This window comes from Neoarius graeffei, chromosome 6 (genome assembly GCF_027579695.1).
Source record: "Neoarius graeffei isolate fNeoGra1 chromosome 6, fNeoGra1.pri, whole genome shotgun sequence".
Taxonomy (NCBI): Eukaryota; Metazoa; Chordata; class Actinopteri; order Siluriformes; family Ariidae; genus Neoarius; species Neoarius graeffei.
This window is the reverse complement of record NC_083574.1, coordinates 23,474,111-23,493,564: the sequence shown is the minus strand read 5'-3', so window position 1 is coordinate 23,493,564 and position 19,454 is coordinate 23,474,111. Positions and strand designations below refer to the sequence as shown.

At 42.2% G+C, this 19,454-nt stretch overlaps 1 protein-coding gene across 1 annotated transcript in view; it reads right to left on the bottom strand.

Moving 5' to 3' along the window:
- myo7aa (myosin VIIAa) overlaps window positions 1–19,454 on the bottom strand; it is a 233,156-nt gene that overhangs the window by 145,837 nt on the left and 67,865 nt on the right. Inside the window, exons 10-14 of the mRNA XM_060924322.1 lie at window positions 14,249–14,368; window positions 14,024–14,166; window positions 13,668–13,878; window positions 13,412–13,547; window positions 8,167–8,273 (exon numbers count right to left, since the gene is read on the bottom strand). Coding sequence (XP_060780305.1) covers window positions 8,167–8,273; window positions 13,412–13,547; window positions 13,668–13,878; window positions 14,024–14,166; window positions 14,249–14,368 — 717 coding nt within the window. The remainder of the gene's footprint in view (window positions 1–8,166; window positions 8,274–13,411; window positions 13,548–13,667; window positions 13,879–14,023; window positions 14,167–14,248; window positions 14,369–19,454) is intronic.

Genomic DNA, 19,454 nt, shown 5'->3' with positions numbered 1-19,454 from the left:
TCAGGAAAAAGAAAGACGTGCTGAACAACCGAAAGGCTACCAAAACTTACAACCCCGATTCCAAAAAAGTTGGGACAAAGTACAAATTGTAAATAAAAACAGAATGCAATAATTTACAAATCTCAAAAACTGATATTGTATTCACAATAGAACATAGACAGCATATCAAATGTCGAAAGTGAGACATTTTGAAATTTCATGCCAAATATTGGCTCATTTGAAATTTCATGACAGCAACACATCTCAAAAAAGTTGAAACAGGGGCAATAAGAGGCTGGAAAAGTTAAAGGTACAAAAAAGGAACAGCTGGAGGACCAACTTGCAACTCATTAGGTCAATTGGCAATAGGTCATTAAAATGACTGGGTATAAAAAGAGCATCTTGGAGTGGCAGCGGCTCTCAGAAGTAAAGATGGAAAGAGGATCACCAATCCCCCTAATTCTGCGCCGACAAATAGTGGAGCAATATCAGAAAGGAGTTCAACAGTGTAAAATTGCAAAGAGTTTGAACATATCATCATCTACTGTGCATATCATCATCAAAAGATTCAGAGAATCTGGAAGAATCTCTGTGCGTAAGGGTCAAGGCTGGAAAACCATACTGGGTGCCCGTGATCTTTGGGCCCTTAGACGGCACTGCATCACATACAGGCATGCTTCTGTATTGGAAATCACAAAATGGGCTCAGGAATATTTCCAGAGAACGTTATCTGTGAACACAAGTCACCGTGCCATCCACCGTTGCCAGCTAAAACTCTATAGTTCAAAGAAGAAGCCATATCTAAACATGATCCAGAAGCGCAGACGTCTTCTCTGGGCCAAGGCTCATTTAAAATGGACTGTGGCAAAGTGGTTCTGTGGTCAGACGAATCAAAATTTGAAGTTCTTTATGGAAATCAGGGACGCCGTGTCATTCAGACGAAAGAGGAGAAGGATGACCCAAGTTGTCATCAGCGCTCAGTTCAGAAGCCTGCATCTCTGATGGTATGGGGTTGCATTAATGCGTGTGGCATGGGCAGCTTACACATCTGGAAAGACACCATCAATGCTGAAAGGTATATCCAGGTTCTAGAGCAACATATGCTCCCATCCAGACAACGTCTCTTTCAGGGAAGAGCTTGCATTTTCCAACATGACAATGCCAAACCACATACTGCATCAATTACAGCATCATGGCTGCGTAGAAGAAGGGTCCGGGTACTGAACTGGCCAGCCTGCAGTCCAGATCTTTCACCCATAGAAAACATTTGGCGCATCATAAAACGGAATATACGACAAAAAAGACCTAAGACAGTTGAGCAACTAGAATCCTACATTAGACAAGAATGGGTTAACATTCCTATCCCTAAACTTGAGCAACTTGTCTCCTCAGTCCCCAGACGTTTACAGACTGTTGTAAAGAGAAAAGGGGATGTCTCACAGTGGTAAACATGGCCTTGTCCCAACTTTTTTGAGATGTGTTGTTGTCATGAAATTTAAAATCACCTAATTTTTCTCTTTAAATGATACATTTTCTCAGTTTAAACATTTGATATGTCATCTATGTTCTGTTCTGAATAAAATATGGAATTTTGAAACTTCCACATCATTGCATTCCGTTTTTATTTACAATTTGTACTTTGTCCCAACTTTTTTGGAATTGGGGTTGTAGTTAGATATTCTTCATGCATATTTACAAGAGAAAAACATACCAACGGACACTGAAAAACTGGAAGAGTATATGTGTGTGTTTGTGTGTGTATAATAATAATAATAATAATAATAATGGCGGGTGGCACGGTGGTGTAGTGGTTAGTCGCCTCACAGCAAGAAGGTCCAGGTTCGAGCCCCGTGGCCGGCAAGGGCCTTTCTGTGCAGAGTTTGCATGTTCTCCCCGTGTCCGCGTGGGTTTCCTCCGGGTGCTCCGGTTTCCCCCAAAGACATGCAGGTTAGGTTAACTGGTGACTCTAAATTGACCGTAGGTGTGAATGCGAGTGTGAATGGTTGTCTGTGTCTATCAGTGCATTTACATGCACATAGAGAATCGAATTTCTGCTGTTGCTCGACTGAAATCGAAGTTCAAAATGCCATGTATACACCTTAATTCGGTTGAAATTGAACCGAACTTGATTTCTCGGAATCGAGCTACACGACCTAGATTAAGCGATTTCTGCCGAGCTACTTAGTGCATGTATACCCTATTGAGCTACGTATTCGAGCTACTTACTTCAGCACTGCCCCTTCCGGAAGTGACGAGTGACGAGACCAAAAGCGGGAAACACAACAGCTTCGGTCGGCATGACAACGAATCATGACAACGGCATGAATCTTTTCTTTTTGTGGCATTGTTTGCACTGTTAAAATTTAGCTCACTTACTGTATCACCAAATACATCTGTACAGCTGTTGCATAGCTGTGAATTGTGTACATAAACAAGTCATTGTATTTGTGTGTATATATATATATATATATATATATATATATATATATATATATATATATTAGTGCTGTCAAGCGATTAAAATATTTAATCGCGATTAATGTCGCGACTGTCATAGTTAACTCACGATTAATCGCAATTTAATCGCACATTTTTGTCACATAAAAAACCATTGTAATTCTCTTATCAGCATAAAAAAGTGAATGGGCTTGCTTTATACCAATGTTTTTTTTTATTGCAAAGCATAACACGTCTTGACACAGCCACTGCAAAGTGAAACCTAAGCCGAGCACCGGCGCGGGGCTAGCAAGAGAACCATGAGTGAAGTGAGCTACTGCTTGAGTTAGTCTACAACTCTAATCAGAGAGATAGGTTACACAGTGATGGTAGGCTTGACATGCTTGATTATAATATAAAGTACACTATTATATTAAGTTTAAGTTATTCGTTGATAAATATTGCATTGAATCTGATCTTTACTGTTTCAGCTCACTTAACACATTTTGTACTTTTACACTTTCTGCCTGTTGATGCGTCACGCTGTCCAATCAGAGGCGGCCAAATTTGCATATTACAGGAAGGATTTCTGGGATAGCATTGAGTTTACAATTCAGAGGGATCTGGCTTCTTTAGACGCTGTCTTCTTAAAACTGAATAAATATTTAAAAAGAGCCAAATGAGCCAGTCTTTTGAACGGCTCTTTTCAAAGAACGGATCACAAAGATGCGGATCCCATCAAAGAGCCATAAATTCCATCTCTACTAGCGCGCCCTGCCCGCGCTGGTTCTTTGGGGGAGGAGGGCAGAGGACTCTGGCTGTGCGGGGCGTGGCATTACAGTCTAGCTGCTATTGTTTTTCTAAGCAAAGTCTCTGTTCCAAGTTCCTGGCAGTTTCAAAAGCTTATGAAAAACCTACATCATGTCACAGAGCATTAATCTCGCTATAAAAAATTATTGCCGCTAAAATTGAGTCAAGTTAACGCGTTAATAGCGCGACATTTTTGACAGCACTAATATATATATATATATATATATATATATATATATATATATATATATCTCCAACATCTGAAGAATGTCAATAAAAACAAAACAATTGAACTTTTTGTGTGTTTATTAAGACATAAGTTAAATTGTAAGCAAAAAAAAAAGTTTTGTAAGCAAAAAATGGACTTTAGAAAAATATACAATTGTGCAAAATAAGTTGTCTTACAAAACAGTGGTCTGCGCAGGACAGTTTGTAGCCATACAGTCTGTTAGAGCAAGCCTAACAGCTTGAGCACGGAACTTGTGAACATGGAACTGCCAGTGTTGCCAGATTGGGCGGTTTTAAGTGTATTTTGGCGGATTTGAGCATGTTTTGGGCTGGGAAACATCAGCAGTATCTGGCAACACTGCTGATAACTTTGTTTATACTCTTGAATAGCTCTTCTTCATGATGACAACCGGAAGTGTACCAACACGATGGGGCGTGTAGCGCCACCTGTGGCTCGGGTGCACAATGTACCTCACACAATAGCTCGATTTCCTTGTGTGCATGTAGGATTGGATTTCTCTGGCACCCCTGCTGGGACCCTTAGCTTGATTACCGACAGTAGCTCGATTTGGATGTGCATGTAAACGCACTGTGTGTGTCAGCCCTGTGATGACCTGGCGACTTGTCCAGGGTGTACCCCGCCTTTCGCCCGTAGTCAGCTGGGATAAGCTCCAGCTTGCCTGCGACCCTGTAGAACAGGATAAAGTGGCTAGAGATAATGAGATGAGATGATAATGGCTTCATCAGATATCTTCCATTCAGCTAGACTGATACTGAGCTCGTCTTGGACTCATTCAGTGTCATATATATTTGATATACCACTCAACGCCAGTCGATATTATTTAAATATGTCACTCAGCTCTGTGATGTATTTTGTATGAAAAATGCAAGTTTTTCAACAGGAGAAGATAAATTTCATACCTTCAAGCCAACGTGTGATTTTTCTTTTACTATATAGACACATTCATCATCATCATCTTCTCCCTTGTCCAGCACTGTTGCCAGGTCAGGGTCCATGTGGACCCTATTGATCCACATGTCATATTAATTGGAGCATGGTTTTACACCGGATACCCTTCCTGTTGCAACACTCCCATTTCTGGGCTTGGGAAACAACCATTCACACACACATTCTTACACATTCACACACATTAGGTTAACTGGCTACTCTAAATTGCCCATAGGTGTGAATGCATGTCTTTGGACCATGGGTGAAACCGGAGCACCTGGAGGAAACCCACACAAACATGGGGAGAACATGCAAACTCCACACAGAAAGGCCCTCACTGGCCGCTGGGCTTGAACCCAGAACCTTCTTGCTGTGAGGCGACAGTGCTATCCACTACACCACCGTGCCGCCTCATTATATATACACATTCACAAACAAAAAGTACCCAAATTTATCAAAACAATTCATTGATTTCCTCACGAGTGACATGTAGGGATTTATGTCATGAGTTTGGTTCTCCATGTCCCAGATGTAGTTCGTATGAAAAATCCAAGTGGTGTGTTTCCCAGTAAAGCACTCGTGTCAATATAATATACAGTATTATTACACATAGATGTGGAGTATCTCTGATACATTTCCCAGTGGATGAGCTGTTACAATAGAATTGATGATGTATCAGGAAAAAAAAACAAATTAATCCACCGGCGCGGGAACCGGGGGCGCGGGGGGTGCGGCAGCACCCCCTGGTGGTGGACCCTCAAAACTGACATGAACATAAAACAAAACTTACGTGAAAATATATTTGTTTATTTATTTGTTTTCATTTGGCTCTGCTGATTTTATATGTCATGTTTTAGATGTAGGATGATGAGGGCTACATTTTAGTTATTTAAAAAAGGATTTAATTAAAACTTATAACTTAATATGTAGCCTAGTGGACCATCAGAATTTTTTTTGTCGTGACGTTGACGTTCAGCTTTTCAGCGCGCGAAATTACAACAGGAAGCAAGTACGAGTCGACCGTCTGTAGAGAAGAGTAAGAGTTAGTTAGTTAGTTAGTTAGTTAGTTAGTTAGTTAGTTAGTTAGTTAGTTAGTTAGTTAGTTGATACTTAATAGTTACTATGTCTCAGAAGAGAACCGTGTGGATTTAAGTGGAATAATTGCGAGAAGTCATATGATCAAGACAGCGTTTTAAGGTAAGGCCATTTGGTTATTAATTTTGCCCGCTGTGTCGTGTTCACTTGAGCCTATTTGGTATGCCTTGAACAAGTGCAGGTGTTGCTAGCATCGTGCTTTGAAGTTGACTCAGATGTAACTACAGTCTTAAAAAATGTTCGTTTAAAACGGTGTGTCCATGCTCATCATGTTTTACTTTTACTTTTCTTAATGGAGAGTGTGAAATACCGCTGCATCACTTTTATGAGTGATTTTTGCAATAGAACACTAAGGGCCCGTTTACACGAGGACGCTGTCGGGTAAAAACGACTAAATATTTTATCAGAAGTGCCTTTCGTTTACACGAGGACGGCGTTTCCGAGGCTGAAAAACGGATAAAATTGAAAACGCCTTCCAAAGTGGATAAGTTTAAAAACGGCCCCCATTGCGTATCCGTCTAAACTACCCAATACGCGAAACTCTGCTCGGATCTGCTCACGTCGGGTACGCGTTTACGTCATACATATGTCATATACTGCACATGCCAGCCCGGGAAGTAAGAAAGTAAGTGGGGGTGTCGTGGCTCAGATGGCTAAGGCATCATACCATAAAATCCAGGGACCCAGGTTCGGTTCCGGCCCGAGGTCATTTCCCGATCCCTCCCTGTCTCTTTCTCCCACTCATTTCCTGTCTCTCTACACTGTCCTATCCAAAAAAAAAAAAGTAAGAGCATGTCTGATTACACCCGATCCAACAGACCTTCAAGCTGCTCTGTGTTTTAATGCAGTAGATGTGTTTTCCTGTTCACCCGCCCAGCTGGAGCTCCTCAGTTTGGTGTCGCCAAGTTGCGCACACGCGTGTGCGTGCACGCGCGCGCCGCCTATTCAAGCCGCTCGTGAAACCATAAACCCGAGACTGAAAACAAAACTAGCAGCCGAACGGGTTTATTTCGCTGAGATGGACACTGCCTTTTCTCTTCTTCACCGAAACAAGAGTGAGTGTTACTTAATAAAGGCAGATTAAAAGTTTCGGTTTGCTCCTGCTCCTCCCTCGAGCACTACAGTACCTCAGCCGGACCGGTGTTCTGTAAAGTTATCCTAGCAAGTTCTCATACAGACCGTTTTATTATTCAAAATAAGTCATTACAAATTATTTGACTCAGCCAAAGACTCGACCAATACGCACAAAACATAAAAATCGGCAAATGCGTGAAATTCTCACCGATTTTCTATCAGCCCAGCTGATCGGTGGGACAAAACTACTGTTAAATTTTCCTACCCTCCTGGATTTCGCGCATGCGTAGTAGGCTTGGTAGGATAACTTGACAGAACAGCGGTGCAGATCAGACAAGACAGAAGACGTTGCGCATGCGTGCAGACATAGCGGAGACATTTATGCGTCACCGTATAGACGCAGATTTCCTCCTTGAAAACGGTCGTGTAGACGCGGAAAAAAGTGAGAACAAAAACGGACTTTTGCATTTTTGTTTTATACCGTCCCCGTGTAAAGTGGGCCTAAGTTAGTGTCACTAACCCATAGTAATAGGATGAGTGGGTTCATGGATTTCGGTCTGTTGATTGAGAGAACCATGGTGTTTGTGTTGTTCCAGCGAGAGTGTTGTTCTGTTTCATGTGTGTGTGCATGTGTGCGACTAACTACTGTATTTGAAATGCACACTCGCTTGACTGGATCTGGGTATGTAAGGCTGTAATCGGGTGGAATCCGCGTCTCCTTCAGTTTATCTAGAGCAGATGTAAAACCTGCGACTGTTAAACCACAGCTGTGCGCTTCTGCTTCTAAAATAACCTGTCCTTCGTAATCGTGTTAACTGAGAATTGTCATTGACAGACAGGCTTCAGATTCTTCCGTCATCACTCAAAAAAAAAAAAAAAAACGTCGTTTTTACGGATTAGGCCTGTAAGTAGTAGGCAGTTTAACGAAATATTGCAATTGCAAGCTTAAAAGGATTTCGGACGCCTGATTGGTTAAAATGCAGGAAATTGCATCTAAGAAATACAAAATTTTCTGGGGGAGGACCCCCAGACCCCCCTTCAAAAAAATTTCCCAGGTCACGGCACAGCACCCCCTGCCGACAATGTCTTCCCGCGCCGTTGAATTAATCTAAACCTATAGTTTCATCAGGAACTACTGGCATATAGCTGCTGTTTAGACTAATCAGATTTGAGAATTTAATAGCACTATGGTATAAGACACAAATATCATGTTACAAGACTTGACAATGATACACAACATTAATAACAATATGCAAGTTTGCTAATAAACTGCCAGGAAAAAAACTTTTAATTTTTTTCACTAAAAATGTAACATTTGACTATTTTAAAGAGTCAGTATCACATTTAAATATCCAACCAGCTGCTTCTAATCAGGAACTGTAATTGATATAAAACATACTTAAGATATCAGCAATATCTAAAAAAAAAAATGCATTGATATATCATCATACTGCACACATTCTTTACCACTGAGGTACCACTGCATAAAATCCATTTTATTAGGAGTTCCTCGTTTTAGCAAACGTTTAATGAAACCTATGTAATTTATAAAAGAAAGGAATTTAAAGAGAGAAGAGATAGATAGATGTCATTACCATAGCAACGTCAGCTTGAAAGATCTGCTTGATGAATTTGTTCTTGGATGAGTGAACCAGTTGAATGATATCACCATGAAGGGTGTCTCTGTTCTTCTCTAGAAAACCTGCACCCATTTTTTATCACAAATGAATAATGTTTAGTAATCACCACACATTTTAAATGAGTTCTAATAATCAGTACAACACTGTGGTAGTGAAATCTGAAATAGTTACTTGGACAATTAGACAAAAAATTCATTTGCACAGATTTTCTCTTGTAGTCAAGAGTTGATAAGCTGAGATAATGTTATGTGTCTATAGGTGTATAGTGTATGGTGTTGTACTTACAGTGCCTTGCAAAAGTATTCATCCCCCTTGGTATTTGTCTTGTTTTGTCGTATTACGTATCAAAAGGGATGTTTGGGGGTTAGCACTATTTGATGTACACAACATACCTACCACTTTAAAGGTGCAACTACTTGTTTTATTGTGAAAAAAATTTGTTGTTTTATTGTGACACAAACAATAAGATGACAAAACAGAAATCTGGAGTCTGTGAAGATTCTTAGTCATCCAGGTCATAGTAAACTGTGGGTGGTAAAAGAGAGCAACTGGACTTGCTTGAAGATTCTTGAAGACGTTTCACCTCTCATCCGAAAGGCTTCTTCAGTTCTGTCTGACTAATAGGGAGTATCAGGTATTTATCCTCTCATGGATGAAAAGCAATCCTAAGGTGTCATTGAGTCATCCTGTTGGTGTGGGTCACTGGGGGCTGGGTGTGAACAGCCTAGAGAGTTGTTGGGGTGATCAATGGGTTGTTGGTTCTCTCTGTCCTCCTCTTTCTGGCAGCATCATGCTGTGGGGGGATGCTTTTCATCTGCAGGGACAGGAAAGCTGGTCAGGACTGAGGGAAAGATGGATGGCACTAAATACAGGGCAGTTCTGGAGGAAAATCTGTTTGAGTCGGTCAGAGGTTTGAGACTGGGATGAAGGTTCACATTCCAGCCATTCCAGTGACACTAAACATACTGCTAAAGCTACACTGGAGTGATTTAAAGGGAAACATGTAAATGTCTTGGAATGGCCTAGTCAAAACCCAGACCTCAGTCCAATTGAGAATCTGTGGCATAACTTGAAGACTGCTGTACACCAATGCAACCCATCTAACTTGAAACTTGAGGAAGCAAGATGGCGCCAGTGTGTCTTTCGGCTTGCCGTCAGCTCCGTGAGCTGCTACCTGTCCGATTTGCGCTATGTCTGTTTATGCTGCTACTCATGCTATGCTGCCACTGCTCTGCTGGCCCTCCCTGGATTTATGATCGTCAGACTCTGCTTCATCTTAGAAGCGCACTGGTGACCACCAATGGATCTCTTATTCCATTCATCGAATGTCATCCTCTGTTTGTCTACCCCACCCTGGATTGTGTCCTTCACCTACCTTGTTGTAGCTCTCTACGGAAGAAGCGCCGCAGGCGCCGAGGTAAGCGTGGAGGCGTCCGAGTGGCAATGAGGAAAATCGTGAGTGTTTCTCTCGCCCAGCCTGGGCCTCGTCGGCTCTCTGCAGTCCATCTAGGCCGGACAGATCTCTTCCTGGCCCGTTGTTCGTGGGACTGCTGGTACTCCTGCCATGTTCCCATCACTTTGGAGGACCAACCTCAAACACCTGTCTGCTCTGCTCGCCCGAGACTGCGGATACGTCGCAGCGGGGTGAATTCCTTGAACATCCGCCCTCTGGAATATTCCCCTTGCCCTCAGGCTACGGTCCACTTCACTGCAAAAGTCGCCCTGGTCAACAGCAGGTCTGTGTCTAACAAAACTTTTGTTCTAAATGACTTTTTCTCCCGTTACAACCTGGATTTCCTCTTTTTAACCGAGACCTGGATTAGCGCTGGAATTGGCCAGTCTTCTGTCTTTAATGAACTCTGCCCGCCTCAGTGCTCGTTCATTAGCACACCCAGGTGCGCTGGAAGAGGAGGCGGGGTAGCGCTCGTTTTTAAAAACAGTCTTAATTTACGGACACTCTCTGTGGGGAGTTTTGTTACATTTGAACTGCAATGCGTAATTGTAGAATGTGGTATGTCACCGCTGGTATGTGTACTCGTCTACAGGCCTCCTAAGCACAACAAAGACTTTGTAACAGAATTCTCTGACCTTCTCTCTCACCTCCTGTCATTGTATGATCGCCTTCTTATACTTGGCGACTTTAATATCCATGTCTGTTGTCCTGACAGACCCATGGTTAACGAATTCTGTGGTGTAATAGATGCCTTTGGTCTTACTCAACATATAAACAAAGCTACTCATATCTTGGGACATACACTCGACCTTGTTCTATCCTATGGTTTTTCTGTGGATAACATTGTGATTGAGGATGCCATTTTTTCTGATCATAAACCTATTATGTTTAATGTTAGTTTATCAAATGCCCTGCAAACTGCCAAAATTCAAGGTCGTCACTCTCGTCACATTAACACTCAAACTGCATCCCAGTTCTCAGATAGTTTCATCAGTAACTCTGTTGCAGCTACCATTGCAACAGCGGCATCATCCTCTTCTGGGCCAGACGAATTAGTCAGTCTTTTTCAATCTTCTTGCTCTTCCATACTTAACTCTGTAGCTCCTCTCACATTCACCCACCCCAAGCTAAAGTCTCAATATTGGTTGGATGAGGCCACCCGCTCACTCAGGCAAGCCTGCCGTAAAGCTGAAAGGAAATGGAAAAAAGACCATCTCACTGTTTCCTTTGAAATTTTCCAGTCGACTTTAGCTTCCTTCCAGACTGCAGCTAAAAAAGCCAGAACTAAGCACCTCTCTGACTTAATTAGTACACATTCCAACAGACCCAATATTCTGTTTAGCACTATTAACTCTTTTCTTAACCCTCCTAACTCTCCAGTTGCTGACGTATCCACTGAGACCTGTGAAAAATTTCTTAAGTTTTTCACTGATAAAATAGAGAACATCATATCAGTGTTTACGCCCTCCTTATCAACTGCTCTACCTGTTCACTCTCATGCACTAGCTATTTCTACTTTTAACCAATTTCAGCCCATCTCTCTCAGTGAATTGCGGGAACTAGTTTTACATATGAAAACCACTGGATCCCCCTATGATGCCATTCCCTCCTGTATCATAAAGGATGATTTTGATGCTGTTGGGCCATCGATTCAAATAATTCTAAATTCATGTCTCACATCTGGTACTGTCCCTACCTTTTTTAAGCATGCAGTCGTCCAACCCCTGCTTAAAAAACCCAACCTCGATGCCCAATGTTTGCAAAATTATCGCCCCATCTCCAAGCTCCCTTTTTTTTCAAAAGTTCTAGAAAAAGCTATACTGTCACAGCTGATTCCTTTTCTGACCACCCATAACATACTTGAACCTTTTCAGTCAGGATTCAGGTCCCTTCACAGCACTGAAACAGCCCTGCTTAAAGTAACTAATGATCTGCTCCTCACTTTAGATTCTGGTGATAATGCCATTTTGGTTTTACTCGACCTTAGCGCTGCATTTGATACTGTTGACCACAACATCCTCCTCAGCCGTCTAGACCAGCAGGTGGGCATCAGGGACACTGCTCTTCTCTGGTTCAGGTCCTACCTTAAACATAGGACCTTCTCTGTTTCTATTGGCCATTTCTCCTCATCAACTGCCTCTGTCTCCTATGGGGTCCCCCAGGGGTCCATCTTGGGTCCCATGCTTTTCAGTCTCTACATGCTCCCACTTGGTGACATCATTAGAAAGCACAACATTTCCTTTCACCTTTATGCTGATGACTCACAATTGTATTTGCCCTTAAAATCTAGGGACTCCATCCAATCTCTCCTTGTCTGTCTTGAAGACATCAGAAATTGGATGGCTAACAACTTCCTCCAGCTAAATGGTGACAAGACTGAAGTCATTATTTTTGGTCCCTCCAAGGCAAGATGCACTACAGTGAATGATTTAGGTCACCTCACTCCTCATGTCACACCCTCTGCCAGAAACCTGGGTGTCTTCCTTGACTCTGATCTCTGTCTTGACAAACAGATTAGCACTGTGGTCAAAAATAGTTTTTACCAACTCAGAGTGATTTCCCGCCTCAAATCCTTCCTATCTCATAACGATCTTGAAATAGTCATCCATGCTTTTATCACATCACGACTGGATTATTGCAATTCCCTTTATCTTGGCCTCCCTCAAACCTCACTTAGACGTTTACAGCTGGTCCAAAACGCAGCTGCACGTCTTTTAACTGGCACCAGGAGATGTGAGCACATCACTCCCATTCTGGCCTCCTTGCACTGGCTCCCAGTCTTTTTCAGAATACAATTTAAAGTTTTATTATTTGTTTTTAAAGCACTCAGTGGGCTGGCCCCAGCCTACATCAATGACCTTTTACAGCCCCACTCAGTCCAAAGGTCTCTAAGATCCTCTAACGCAGGGCTTCTTCATGTACCTCGCTCGCGGCTGAAGCAGAGAGGTGACAGAGCTTTTTCTGTTGCTGCTCCACGCCTCTGGAATCAGCTCCCACCGGACATCAGATTTGCTCCCTCCATCTCTGCCTTTAAATCTAGGCTAAAAACCCATCTCTACTCCTTGGCCTTTCCTTAACCATCAGCTTATTGTTATTGTTGTTATTATTATAGTTTTATTTATTTATTTATTTATTTATTTTTCTTTTGATCATTTGTCTTTTAAATATTGACTCTGTACAGCACTTTGGTCAGTGTATGCTGTGTTTAAATGTGCTATACAAATTAAACTTACTTACTTACTTACTTACTTACTTACTTGAAGGAGTTGGGGCACTTTTGTCTTGAGGAATGAGCAAAAACCTCAATAGCTAGATGTGCTAAGCTAATAGAGACATATCCCAAGAGACTTGCAGCTGTAATTGAAGCAAAAGGTGGCTCTACAAAGTATTGATTTTAGAGGGTGAATACCTATGCACACTCCATATTTCTGTTTTTTTTTTTTTATCTTAATTATTGTTTGTGTCACAATTAAAAAAAATTGCACCTTTAAAGTGGTAGGCATGTTGTGTAAATCAAATGGTGCTAAACCCCCCAAAATCCATTTTAATTCCAGCTTGTAATGCAACAAAACAGGACAAACACCAAGGGGGATGAATACTTTTGCAAGACACTGTATAAAGGAGATTAAACACACCAGTTTAGCATCATGTGACTCAGAAGTAGGGTTCTGTTTGGTTATAGTGTTATTAAAATGATATGCAAGTTTGAGTCTAGGATTCTGAGCAGTTGGATCCTCTGTTCCTGACCTCGAGTCTCATAGTAGACGATGCCAGCGAAGTGCTGGATGCCGAATTGTGTCTCATAGCTGTTCTTTGGTGGGATGTAGTTGGTGTTGAGCTTGTGTTGAGAGTTTAGTTTGTTCAGCATAGTGGTGTCCGTGCCCTGTACAACAGTTAATAAAACCTTATGAACCATTGCTCTCTTTCACTCATTCTCGTTCTTACACATTTCTGTATTTCTTGCTATCACTCTCCTTTGTTTCCTTTCCTCTGTCTTTCTCACCTTGGGGAACTTGCTCTCTTCATCAATGAGTGAGATGATGTTCATGGGTTTGATGGCGATCATGTCCAGTGCATCCTGGTTGTCAGTGAACTCGATGTGCTGCCAATTGATGTTCTCCAGGTTGTACTCCTCCTGCTCCAGCTTGAAGACATGTCGCACAAAGAACTGTTGCAGGTTCTCATTGGCAAAGTTGATACAAAGCTGCTCGAAGCTACAGAGGAAAAAATAACAAACAAACAAATGTAAAGAACAAGTCTGTCATTTGACCTGCTTTGGTTATCCCTGATTGTTATAACCAATACTGAATTCTGTTATTAATACTTTTTGAAATGTGCATGAACTAATCAACTAACTACCTGTTGACTGTAAAATTCTCAAAACCAAAGATGTCCAACAGGCCAATGGATCGTCGCACCGCTTTAGGCTCATGAGATGGAGGCTTATAGATGGCTGCATTAATCTTTTCAACAATCCACACAAATAGGCGTCCATATATTCCCTATAAAAGAGAAAAAGACATTCATACATCAACATACAATGGAGTGGTGTAAAGAAGGCAAGAAGAAAGAAGGGACGTTCACCTTCACAAAAGCATCTCGAACATCCAAAGCCTGCTCTATGCTCAGAGGAGTGGACACTGTCTCCCCACGAGTGATGATGGTGCGACTGGTCAGGCAGTTCATTAAGTCCTTAGAGTCAACCTGTTTGTTAAAAAGAGAAAAAATAATCACCTTTCAGAGATCAATGAGTGTTTTGTAACAAGAAACAAACATCAGAATTACACAAGACAACTGGTATGTAACGTTATGAATGGGTTTTTTTTTTCCACTGCTTAACTGAAACAAAGTCTAACCAGTTAGAAGATAGGGCTGAGTGAAGTGTGTGATCATTGCCCTGTCAATAGGTGGCACTTAAACTCATCCCTCAGTCCTCTTGTTCCAGTCACCCAGTTCAGCTTTACAACCTCTCTTAAAGATCTGATGACACGAACATGACTCTATGCAATTTCTTAAATAAACTATACAACATGGCAAACATGTTAGATTTCTGTTATAATTACGTGAAAAGAAGCTGTTGTTACGCGAATATCCAACTTTTAATTGCACAGCGCAAGAAAACTGGGTCCGTGGCTCGCGGCCATGTTGTGACGTCAGCGGAAGAACACGCTGCGGTTCACTGGCTGTTCTACTCTGGTTCTACTCAATGGAAATGGCGCATGAAAACGCCGGTGAACTCTCTAGTGCTAGCTCTTCCTCTTCTGGGAGTCTAGAATTGTGTTGTGAGTGGGATAGATCGGAAGAATCTAGTGATGACGAACACGGGTGCATCCAACCGTACAGGTTTGAACCTGTTACTGTGCACCAATCTGAGAGCGACTCCGAGATGGACAGCGGACAGGCAGACAGCCCAGCATTGACGAACACCACAAGGTTGGATAACAAGGATTGGTAGGTCAACCCGTATTTGTTCAAAATGTTACGGAATCAATATTTTAATATTGTGTATTGTTGTCTTGCATGTGTAAACACTGCTTATATCATGTAAGCCGTATGCTACACTGAATACATAGTTCCTAATGGAGCATGCAAACGGCTAACATAATAAGCTTACGACTATGCCTGATCCGTGATACATTTAGGATAATATTGGCAGGCACGTCTTCTAGTTTATGGCTTCTTAGTTTTATCCTTGAATGAAGCAAAATATTTGATAACCTACATCAGCGTAAGCAAATGACAATCTGTAGCCTACTTGTCTGGCTAAGTTAGCTTTCCCTCAGTGTTTGCTTTGAGAAACAAATTCTTTCAACTTGGCAATAAGAAACCACAATGCAAAGGCAAAATACTACAACTGCTACTACAAATCTGTCACCCAAGAGATTCTTTTAAGCTGGGAAGGGTGTCAAAACAATCCAAATCGAAGTGTTCAGAGCACAGGACGGATGTTGGTGAGGGCTCCCACTTGTCACGAGTGCGCCTGACTTGCTTCACCCACTTCGAATGCACCTCGGGATCTCTGGGAAACTTGAATAAACTTACCCCATCCTTGTGGGTTTTGGAGCAAAAGCAAAAAAAAAAAAAAAAAAAAAATATATATATATATATATATATATATATATATATATATATATATAAAATGTATAATAATAATAATACTAATAATGACAAACTGAACACCTGTCGCATCAACAACAAACTGGTAAGTGAGGAGGAAGATTCTTTCGATGACGTCATATAGCCCCTCCTCCTCATTCATCTCCTGGGTGTTGCAGCCCCGTCAAATTTGCCCAAATAGCCGCATTTTTTCATAACTTGTAAAATAGGCGCCTTCGTGAATTAATATATGGATCATCAGGAATTACTTTTTATGTTATAAAACATCGCCAAAGATGTCAAAAACGTGTCATCAGATCTTTAAACCTGCTATTACACTAACAACAGTCTGGCAAACACCAGATTGTACACATGCATATGCACAAACATACATCACAGGAATATTCTATTCAAAATACCAGTGCCTAGAGCTGAACCTTGTAATGGTTCTGGAATTGTAAACACCACACTATAGCATGAAAGGGCATGAATATATATTACTGGTAACCCTTGTAAAGATTAGTAAAAAGGGTTAGAAAAAAGTTCACCTTTTGATGAAGTAGCTTCATCTCACACTGAAAAAATAAGAAAAAAAAATCCTAACTCTAATTGAAATAATAATAGCGGGCACATATGCTTTTGTTGAGAATAATTATTTTTTGATGAGGGATTTGTTTTTATCTGAATAAATTTATTTTAATGAAAGTTTGGATTTTTTTCCTCATTCTTTCAGTGTGAGAGGAAGCGACTTCACCAAAAGGTGGATTTTTTCAAACCTTTTTTCACTAAACTTTACAAGGGTGCCAATAATCATGAAGGGTACAGTGTGTGTGTGTGTATGCGCATATATGCATATATATATATATATATATATATATATATATATATATAAAATTTTATCTATTCATTCATTCATTCATTCATTCTATCCACATTCACTGGATATGAGCAATCGTTTGCTCTGATTAGCTATACTACTACTAGGATCTCAGCTCATATACTGTGAGCAGAGAAAACCAAAATGGTGGAGTGCATCAAGTCAGATAAATCACTTTGTTATCAAGTATTTAAAAGAAACAGAAATATCTAAATAAAATAATATAGGGGGTTTTTCCACCCTAATATCTCCTGTTCCACACGCCAGCCCAGTCGATGGTATTAATGCACCTTTAAGTTGGGTTGCCACCTGACAAAAAAAGAAGCATTTTTCACAAATTGCTACTGCCATTTTGCTGGTTTGTTTACATTCTAAGTGGAAATGATTTTGTTGGACATTTTATATAAGGTTTTTATTTATCGAATTTACAAAAAATAAAAATACTCTGTTTCTCAAAATCCAGTGAATGTGGATAAAATAAAACAGTTATTCTGCTCAATCTCGTCATACGTGGCTTATAGCTGACTCGGCGCAACGCGCCTTGTCGGCTATCAGCTCATGTACTACTTGATTTTGTGGAATAACTGTTATATATATCATAGCCGAGGGGCGGTAGTGGGGATGAGCTCCCATGACCTACAAAGTGCCCCTCCTGGCATGCGCCTCAAACAGCCTCTGACAACTAAGTCCAACTTCTGGCCTGCTCGTGTGGCTTAGCCTCTAAGCCCGCCAGAACTGCTTTTGCTGACAGGAGAAGTGGTGAAGGTGGATTTCTGGCGCCTCAAAACCAGATGCTCCAGGTAGATGAAGCTCACCAGCCTTGGTAGGCAGTCCATCCAGGAGAAGGAAAACTCAGATTTCAAACCTACGCTGCCTTGTGGCCATATCCAGTAATGGAAAAGGCTTCAGGAATAAACCTCGAGGAAAAATCCGAAGTCGGAGCCCCTAAGGCAGTTTGTAGTTGTTGTCAACCTCATTCTGGCAGCTCCTGCGATGGCGCTAGTGCCAAACTGTAGCAGCTCTGCTGTTCCTTTGGATCCATCAGCGATGAGGAGAGGGAGGACATGCTACATTGGTGACAGTCTGTCCTCCATATCACACCGCCCAGGCTAACATCCATCCAACCACACCTAGAGAGGCCACTCCAACTATGCCTTTGGCATCGACACAACATAGGGAGCAACGGTCACCGGTTATAAGCCATTGCTTGATTGGCGTAGAGCTGAGTGCCAGGGGTTGCTCTTGACGGTGGGAGAGACCCTCGGATCTCACTGGACAGCTACTGCCCGCCTCAAGCTGGGCAGCCCCCAGCCAGTAAGGTGTTGTCTCGCCATGGTCAGGTTTCTTCAATGGGTGCGTGGAGATTAGGAATTATCTGAACATCAAACTGCAATTATCGCACCAAGCAAGAAAAGAAGAATTAGACAAAAGAGACCAGCTCTAAAACTGGGAAGCTGGAATGTCTGGACAATGTTGACCAGTCTCTCCGAAAATCTGCAAGACATTAGTGACACCAGAAAGACTACTGTCAAACGACGAGCTCAAGAGACTAAATGTTGACATAGCTGCCCTTCAAGAAACACGGCTACCTGAAACAGGCACACTGAAGGAAAAAAACTACATTTTCTTCTGGCAGGGGAAGAGCTCAGATGAACCAAGAGAACACGGAGTAGACTTTGCAGTGAGGAATGGCCTACTGTGTATGGTAGAACCTGGTAGCAACGGCTCAGCGTGACTCTTTACTCTCTGCCTCAACACCACTGATGGCCCCGTCACCCTTGTCAGCGTGTATGCCCCGACACTGTCTTCCACCCCAGATGCAAAAGATGAGTTCTATGAGAATCTCGCATCCATCATCAGGAGCATCCCTAGCCATGAGCAACTTGTTCTCCTGGGCGACTTTAATGCCAGAGTGGGTGCAGACCATGACTCATGGACTTCGTACCTCGGCCAGTTTGGAGTGGGCAAGATGAACGAGAATGGACAACGATTGTTAGAGAAGTGCACCTACCACGACCTGTGCATTGCCAACTCCTATTTCAAAACAAAGCCTCAACACAAGGTATCCTGGAGACACCCCCGCTCTAAGCACTGGCACCAACTGGATCTGGTCCTAGTCAGACATGCCTCCATCAAGAACGTCCTCCACACATGCACTTATCACAGTGTGGACTGTGACACAGACCACTCCTTGGTGTGCTGCAAAATCAGACTGCTGCCGAAGAAGCTCCACCGCTCAAAGAAACAGGGGAACCCACACATTGATGTCAGCTGGATGTCCCAGCCAGACCTTACAAAAAACAGTTTGCAATGGCCTTTGAGAAAGAGCATGGCAAGCTGCAGCCTGGAAACTCTGCCACAGTGAAGTGGGAAACCATATGAGACACAATGCACCGCACAGCCTTGGCCACCTTTGGGAAGAAGACCTCGAAGACTCACGACTGGTTTGAAGCCAAGTCAACTGAGATGACACCTGTCATTGAGGCCAAATGCACTGCACTTGCAGAGTGCAAGCAGTCACCAACTGAGAAGAACCTGCAGATTTTACGAGCTGCCAGGAGCAAGATCCAGCAGACTGCTAGACACTGCACCAACGAATACTGGACAGCGCTCAGTTAGTCCATCCAGACAGCCGTTGCAACAGGCAACATCAGAGGAATGTACGATGGCATCAAGAAGGCCCTCAGACCAGGCCAGAGCAAGACGGCCCCCCTCAAGTCCTCCACTGGGGAAGTAATCACGGATAAAAGCCAACAGATAGAGAGATGGGTGGAACACTATTCCGACCTCTACTCCAGAGAGAAATACATGACCACT